Below are 8,663 nucleotides of genomic sequence, written 5' to 3'. Positions count from 1 at the left end.
TGTGCCTCATGCTTTCCATGCACATGGGTGACTGGACCTGGGTGGGAGTTTACTATGAAATCATTACCATGTGTGGATTTCTTTTTGTTACAAATCCCACTGTTACAAATGTGACGTAATTGTATATCATCATCAGACTACTAGATTGTCAAATACCCTCCTTCCCACCATTACCTCTCCCAGACACATCATCAAATTCACACCAATGTAATAACCCTGTAATGAGTTGTCTAATATGAATGTCTGTAACTTTGTGCCATAGACGGAATGGTTAAGTCCTCTTGAATAAGCCCCTTTCTGGTAAGCATCAGTGGGGATGTGATGTCAAAGGATTGTCAAAGCCTGCCCCCTGTCTGAGATTTAGATATAAGTTTCACCGTGGCACTAAGCATTTCAAACTCATCACTGGAGCAAGGTTCTACACATCGAACTATCATCACCACAGGTCAGCAACCAACCCCCTGGAATTAAATAATTACGGTCTCGGTTTTACGTGGTTGAGAGTCTCTGAAACATTTTGTAATCGGTTCAGCTGCGCACTCATCAACTGCCGGTAAGTGTCCCGTTTGTTTTGTGTTTAGCGGGTGCTATAAATTATCGTTAGCTAGCTAAATTGGTTTTGCAACACATATGGATACTCGACTGGATGGGGCTACATTCATGTAAAGGCGCAAGTTAGCAAGAGGTACCGCTAACGCTAGGTAGCTAGCTAGTAATATAACATCGAGGTAGTGGCTCCAATTGGAAACGTGTGGCAAGTTTTCTATTCAACCCTAACGTTACAGTCCAGCATCATCACAGCAGGAAGCGCTCCTCACCGGCCACAAAATGGTTTCTGATCGTGAAATGTAGTTTTATTCCCTGAATAATTTTCAATGGTTTCTTTTGGTCCTTCTGTAGAGATCTCTTAGGCTCACTTAACACGTACAACTGGCAGCCATATGCCCTTTATCAGTAGTAAATAGTACATCACAGAAATGTATCACAGTACACTAGCTAGCTATTCTAACCAGACCAAAGTCAAGAATCTTTACATTAGTGGGATGATTAATATCTGCCAGGTCCTGCACGTTTTTTGTGTGTTATTTCTGGGTTAAAAGTTAGGAATAATATGGCTTTTGTATCTAGGGGCCAGTTGTGCGTGTGTGTGTGTGTGTGTGTGTGTGTATGTCCCAGGGAGTTCCATCTGACCACACTGCACATAGAGCCCTCTCTGTGATTTAGAGAGCGTGGCAGAATGGGTGGAGTTAGGGGCAAACTGGCCAAATAGAGGTGGTTTGATTTGCTCCACGGAATTTTCCTTTAACTGTACTCCATTGATACCCACTGGGGAATCCAAGTGGAAATCGTGTAGCTATTGCCATGGCATATTCAGATTTTGCATTGGAATTGTTTTTGGTTTCAACACATTTTTGTTTGTTTTGACCAATTCGATATTGAATTTCAAATAGTACAGCACATAATCCCAACGTTTTGCCCTTGAGCCTTTGTCAATGACGTGCAGGATAATTGACATTATTGGGAAAGGACAAACTCAAAGGCTTGACTGAAACTATCGGTTGATGGTTAGATTTATTTTTTATGTTTTATTCTTAGCCCAACTGTGTATTTGCTTAAGATCCTGTTAAATGGAAACGTAGGAAAAATGGGTGTTAAGTGCTTGTATCTTCTTTCCTTTTGAGAGGGAGAATGGTGGAGGTGAGGAAGATCTGTTGTATTGGGGCTGGCTACGTGGGCGGTCCCACCTGCAGCGTGATCGCCCAGATGTGCCCCGAGGTGACGGTTACCGTGGTGGACGTGAACGAGGACCGTATCCGTGCCTGGAATTCTGATAGCCTTCCCATCTTTGAGGTGAGTTTGAGACTATATCAATACAAGAAACTAACATCAACTGCAGGATATGACGTAAAACGATTACACATTCATGTCTAACGACACCCCTCCTTTCTTTCTAGCCTGGACTCCAGGAAGTGGTGGACTCATGCCGCGGGGTCAACCTTTTCTTCTCCACAGACATTGATGAGGCCATAAAAAATGCAGACCTCGTTTTCATATCTGTAAATATTTTTTTTCCAACACTTTCCCTTCTTATAATGTCAATGGCTCTCACCATTTCCTTGAAAGTATTGTTAAGACGAATGGGACTCAGTTTGGCTTTCTTTAAAGGAAAGATACAGTGATGGAGAAAGAGCCATGATTGAATCGACCTGAAACATCTCCCCCTTCCTTTGCCAGGTCAATACGCCTACCAAGACATTTGGGATTGGCAAGGGTCGAGCAGCGGACCTGAAGTACATAGAAGCATGTGCCCGGCGCATTGCTGATGTGTCCATCGGGTGTAAGATTGTTGTAGAGAAAAGCACAGTTCCTGTACGTGCTGCTGAGAGCATCCGCCGCATCTTCAACGCCAACACCAAAAGTAGCTTCAACTTTCAGGTGATTGCAGGGGACAGTGTATCAAACGTCTAAATTCATCGGTCTGCCATGTCGTCAGGTCTTATAAGCATGATCTTGTTCTCCTGCAGGTCCTCTCAAACCCAGAGTTTCTTGCTGAGGGAACAGCCATCGCTGATCTGAAGAATCCAGACAGGGTATTGATTGGAGGGGATGAGACCCCTGAGGGCCAACATGCTATTGAGGCCCTGCGGAGCATCTATGAGCACTGGGTCCCCAAAAGCAAGATTATCACCACCAACACCTGGTCCTCTGAGCTCTCCAAGCTGGTATGAATACCATTTTATGTCCGTCTTTTATATCAGTACAATCTCAGCTCAGCAGCAAAACTGTCTCAGCCACCACCTCCTGTGATGTTTCCTGCCTTTATTCATTTGCTCACTTCTATCCTTTTTTTTTTTTTTTTCGTGTTTACAGGCAGCCAATGCCTTTCTGGCCCAACGTATCAGTAGCATCAACTCCATCAGTGCCCTGTGCGAGGTAACTGGTGCTGATGTAGAGGAGGTGGCTCATGCCATCGGGACAGACCAGAGAATAGGCAGTTGCTTCCTGAAGGCCAGCGTGGGTGAGTGAGAGGGTAGCAAAGCTGGAGTGGTTGACTTGTGGGGCAGTATTAGTTGATGGTTGGATGAGACGATTGGATGACTGGGGGATTGGGTTTCAGTTATGAACTACTGGGAATTGAGTGGGTGAGTTCAGTCATGATTCATTCTGTGTTTGTTTCACAGGATTTGGTGGCAGCTGTTTCCAGAAGGATGTCCTCAATCTTGTGTACCTATGCGAGGTGCTAAACCTACCAGAGGTTGCAAGATACTGGCAACAGGTGTGCTTCTTTTTTCATCAACTCAAAGTAGTGCAATACAGAACTTACTTCTCATTTGAAAATAAATTCCTGTAATTGTCTCTCGCAACACTGTTTTACAGTCAGTAAAATATCACAATGGCAAAAATGTGGAACATCTAAATGTTGTCTCTCCCAGGTTATAGAGATAAACGATTACCAGCGAAAACGATTCTCTTCGCGGATAATCAGCTGCCTCTTCAACACAGTGACAGACAAGAAGATAGCCTTGCTAGGATTCGCTTTCAAGAAAAACACAGGCGATACAAGGTTTGGAGAGGGGCAATTAAAACCTTTCTCTGCTTGCATCCAAAGCTCTCAGAGCACGTTGTTTTTCTTCTGCTTCCCCCTCCAAGGCTATCCTTGTGTGTATTTTGTTTTCAGGGAATCCTCTAGTATCTACATCAGTCGATACCTGCTGGAGGAGGGAGCCTGTCTACACATCTATGACCCCAAGGTTAAAGCGCAGCAGATCATGCACGACCTGATTCAGCCCACACCCTCAGAAAGACATGACCCCGCCACAGGTAGCCACAGTATTCTATGTTCTTTTTGTAAATTAATAGTATAGTAAATCAATAAGCAGATTCTAACATTAGGGTGATTTCATGACAGCATGGCCCCAAAAATATTTTTGGCACCTCAGATAGAAACTTCATTGGGAGGAAGGATGTTTGATATGCCTTTTACAAACCTAAACCATATTTTTTTAAATCACGATAAAGTGGCCATTTTAGGCCCTTTTTAGACCTACAGTGCCTTCAGAAAGTATTCATACCCCTTGGCCTGCTCCACATTTTGTTGTGTTACAGCCTGAATTCAAATTGGATTAAATATGCATTTTTTTCTCACCCATCTACACACACTGCCCCATAATGACAATTGAAAACATGTTCTTAGACATTTTTGCAAATTTATTGAAAATGAAATACAGAAATATCTCATTTACATAAGTCTTCACACCCCTGAGTCAATACTTTGTAGAAGAATCTTTGGCAGCGTTTACAGCTGAGAGTCTTTTTGGGTAAGACTTTTTGGGTAAGACTGGATTATACAGTATTTTCCCATTATTCTTTAAAAAAAATATGCAAGTTCTGTCAATTTGATAGACAGCGATTTTCATGTCATGCCATAGATTTTCAAGCCGATTTAAGTAAAAACTGTAACTAGGCCATTTAACGTCGTCATGGTAAGCAACTCTAGTGTAGATTTGGCCTTGTGTTTTAGGTTATTGTCCTGCTGAAAGGTGAATTAGTCTCCCAGTGTTTGTTAGAAAGCAGACTGAACCAGGTTTTGCTCTTGGATTTTGCCTGTGCTTAGCTTTATTCAATTTATTTGTATCCTAAAAAACGTCCTAGTCCTTGCCGATGACAAGCATACCCATAACATGATGCAGCCACAGCCATGCTTGAAAATATGAAGAGTGGTACTATTCAGCGATGTGTTGGATTTGCCCCAAACATAACACTTTGTACTCTATTGGTGATTTGCCGAATGTGCAATCCTACATGAGTGCTGTGATTGGTTAATGACCTATAATATCAATGTATATTTATATATTTATTTATTTATTTATTTAACCTTTAATTTAACTAGGCAAGTCAGTTAAGAACAAATTCTTATTTACAATGACGGCCTACCAGGGAACAGTGGGTTAACTGCCTTGTTCAGGGGCAGAACGACAGATTTTTACCTTGTCAGCTCAGGGATTCGATCCAGCAACCTTTTGGTTACTGGCCCAATACTCTAACCAGTAGGCTACCTATAAAATGTATAATTTCTTTCAAAAGTAGCTGAGTGCCAACTCAGGAAATGTGATGTTTGAAGAATATATTGTTCCAACTTCCAAACAATGTCTAAAAAATAAGCAAAATAAAAAAAGAGTACTTTTGAGATATTAATAATAACCAGCCACCCGGACAGCGGATTAAACTGAGTATTTCTGTCTGTAATGAAGCCCTTTTGTGGGGGGAAACTCATTCTGATTGGCTGGGCTAAGTGGGTGGGGTCTATGCCCTCCCAAGCCCACCCATAGCTGCAGCCCAGCCCAGTCATGTGAAATCCATAGAATAGGGCCTAATGAATTTATTTAAATTGACTGATTTCCTTATATGAACTGTAACTCAGTAAAATCTTTGAATTTTTACATTTATATTTTTGCTCAGTATAAGTTTATCGAATACATGTTTATATTTCAATATGGGGTTTACTGGGTGTACTGTTCTCTCTGCTTTAGGTTTTTTGTTTGCCATACATAACTGGGGACTTGTTTTGCTCATTCTAATGAGATGGGATGAATGTTTGTTATATAACTGCTTGAAAAAGTTGATTTATATTCACCTGGATGAAGTAAACTTGACTTAATCTCTCTCGTCCTAGTTTCTCGTCTAGTCACAATCGTCACTGACCCATACAAGGCTTGTGAGAACGCCCATGCAATTGTCATCTGCACAGAGTGGGATATGTTTACGGTGTGTGTTTTTTTTCTTCATTTTTGAAGCTACTCACTCATCAATTACTGACATCAAATGAGGAGATGACTCTGACCACACAGATATTTTGGTGGCAATGATAATTACATACATAGTTGCATTGGACTGTACATGGATTAAAGGGAGCTCTCAATGTAAACCATAGAGTCCATATTTGTGCTGCAGGAGCTGGACTATGAGAAGATCTATAAAGCCATGCTGAAACCTGCCTTCATCTTTGACGGTAGAAGGATCTTGGACAGCTTGCATGACCAACTCCAGCATATCGGCTTCCAGGCAAGTAACCACAACCACAGAAAGACACTAAACACTATCTAGGATTCTGATGAGGTAATGGCTTTAATATGAAAACACCCTAGGCACAAACAAAGGAGTTGCTTTTGGAAGGCTGCACTGACAAAAAGCCAAAAGATCCATTTGCAGCTCCTCTAATTTAGTATTTGAGAAATGTTGAGTAATGGACATTCCAGTAGTTTCCAAAGTAATTGTTTGTCTTTTTTCCAGGTGGAGACTATTGGGAAAAGAGTTAACCAGAGGATCCACTTCACTGCCATCGAGGACAAGTCAGAAATAGACCAACAGCAACCATTGAAGAAGATCAAACTATGAAGTGTGCTTATGGGACAGGAGCGACAGAGCCAGCTCAGTGCAGTAATATATTAAACCAAGTTATCATTTTTTATGTAATATTTCATTAGTGGGATGGCTAGGCGGTATACCATATTTTACTTATATACACCCTAGTATTGATGCACGGACGAGTTTGGGGTTTTTCTTTACCTTCTAATGGTGTTTCAAAGTTTTGGTTTGTTAAATGTGGGCCATCGCTCTCCCTCTCCTCCTGCATGCCGCCAGAGAGGAAGAGGTGAAGCGAGAGGTTTTACTTGTTCATTTGCTACGTGAGGATTATTTGATTGAATAGAAGTTTCGTATTGGTTAGGTTGTTACGAATGCACTGATATAAGTGGACGCACGTTGCATTTTGGAAACATTTCAGCATGGACATTGCCTTTGAGTGGTTCCACCATTTTAAAGTAGGCAGGGATCCCTATGAGTTGGGAGCAATCAGCCAATGAAGATCATTGACTACTTTAAAATAGAGATAGCCTCAATGGCGTTGCCCTCGCTGACACAGATGCTATAATGCACAGATAAAATGATGAGTCCTATACATCTCTATGGCCTGTTGTTCACATGCATATTTGCCCTCTCGTTTGCAAGAAAGGTCCCGCCTCCTCCCGCCTGCCTTCCATCTTTGAGGACGTGTATTTCCATTGTTAGAGTGGTCACTTGACTATCTTGTCAATATAATGCCACGTTCATCCACTTATATCAGTCAATTTGTAACAACCTAAACATGACAAACTTCTATTAGATCAAATAAGCCTACCGTAATTAGACACTCATAGACTTCCATACAAAAAAGGGCCTATCTCATGTGGACAAATTTTGGGTAGAGTAAATCCTCTCGCTTCACCTCTTCCTCTCTGCTTTCACTCTGTCTGCAAGGTCAGATGCAATGAGGTGTTGGACAATGATGCTGATTTATTCTTTGCTTCTTAATATACATTGCATTAGGAAAGTATTTGGACCCCTTAACTTTTTCCACATTTTGTTGTTACAGCCTTATTCTAAAATTGATTAAATTGTTTTTCTTCTTCATCAATCTACACACAATACCCAATAATGACAAATCAAAACCAGGGTTTTAGAAATATCATATTTACATAAGTATTCAGACCCTTTACTCAGTACTTTGTTGAAGCACCTTTGGCAGCTATTACAGCCTCGAGTCTACTTTGGTTAGGATGCTAGAAGCTTGGCACACCTGTATTGTGGGAGTTTCTCCCTTTCCTCTCTGCAGATCCTCTCAAGTTCTGTCAGGTTGGATGGGGAGCGTTGCTGCACAACTATTTTCAGGTCTCTTCAGAGATGTTCGATCAGGTTCAAGTCTGGGATCTGGCTGGGCCACTCAAGGACATTCAGAGACTTATCCCGAAGCCACTCCTGCGTTTTCTTGGTTGTGTGCTTAGGGTCGTTGTTGGAAGGTGAACATTTTACCCAGTCGGAGGTCCTGAGTGCTCTGGAGCAGGTTTACATCAAGGATCTCTCTGTACTTTGCTCCGTTCATCTTTGCCTCGATCCTGACTAGTCTCCTAGTCCTTGCCACTGAAAACATCCCCACACCTTAATGCTGCTAACATCATGCTTCACTGTAGGGATGGTGCCATGTTTCCTCCAGATGTGATACTTGGCATTCAGGCCAAAGAGTTCAATCTTGGTTTCATCAGACCAGAGAATCTTGTTTCTCATGGTTTGAGAGTCTTTAGGTTCCTTTTGGCAAACTCCAAGCAGGCTGTAGAAACATTTCAAGGATGATCAATGCAAACAGGATGCACCTGAGCTCAATATCGAGTCTCATAGCAAAGGGTCTGAATACTTATGTAAATAAGGTCTCTTTTTTTGCAAACATTTCTAAAAACCTGTTTTCGCTTTGTCATTATGGGGCATTGTGTGTAGATTGCTGAGAATTAAACATATTTAATACATTTTAGAATTAGGCTGTATATCCTTAAAAAATGTGGGAAAATTCAAGGGGTCTGAATACTATACGAAGGCACTGTAAATCCACAAGTGTTATTACCCTATTAGTTTGTGTATCTTACTGTCTGTCACACTGGTATAAAGGATTTGGAGACAGGCGCAGACGATACACAATAGGGGTTTTTAATACACCCAAAACAAACACGTATACAATAACACTGGGCTGTACCCAAACAAAAGAGCGAGGGTAAACCTCGCTGAACGACACGGGACGATACCCGTAATACACCATATATAAAGTTCGCAGCATAACAGCTGCACCAACACATAGG

At 41.6% G+C, this 8,663-nt stretch overlaps 1 protein-coding gene across 1 annotated transcript; it reads left to right on the top strand.

Moving 5' to 3' along the window:
• The first annotated feature begins 369 nt into the window (after nucleotides 1–369).
• LOC109873017 (UDP-glucose 6-dehydrogenase) lies at nucleotides 370–7,436 on the top strand. The gene is made up of 12 exons (XM_020464497.2): nucleotides 370–553; nucleotides 1,683–1,851; nucleotides 1,956–2,057; nucleotides 2,236–2,436; nucleotides 2,526–2,723; nucleotides 2,872–3,019; nucleotides 3,183–3,277; nucleotides 3,435–3,565; nucleotides 3,680–3,822; nucleotides 5,675–5,766; nucleotides 5,953–6,063; nucleotides 6,292–7,436. Exons 2-12 carry the CDS (start codon nucleotides 1,690–1,692, stop codon nucleotides 6,394–6,396), a joined length of 1,488 nt encoding a protein of 495 aa, XP_020320086.1. The 5' UTR covers nucleotides 370–553; nucleotides 1,683–1,689; the 3' UTR covers nucleotides 6,397–7,436.
• Nucleotides 7,437–8,663: the final 1,227 nt, after the last annotated feature.

Source organism: Oncorhynchus kisutch, linkage group LG28 (assembly GCF_002021735.2).
Source record: "Oncorhynchus kisutch isolate 150728-3 linkage group LG28, Okis_V2, whole genome shotgun sequence".
Taxonomy (NCBI): Eukaryota; Metazoa; Chordata; class Actinopteri; order Salmoniformes; family Salmonidae; genus Oncorhynchus; species Oncorhynchus kisutch.
The sequence above is the reverse complement of the archived record's forward strand: the minus strand, read 5'-3'. Positions and strand labels throughout refer to the sequence as shown.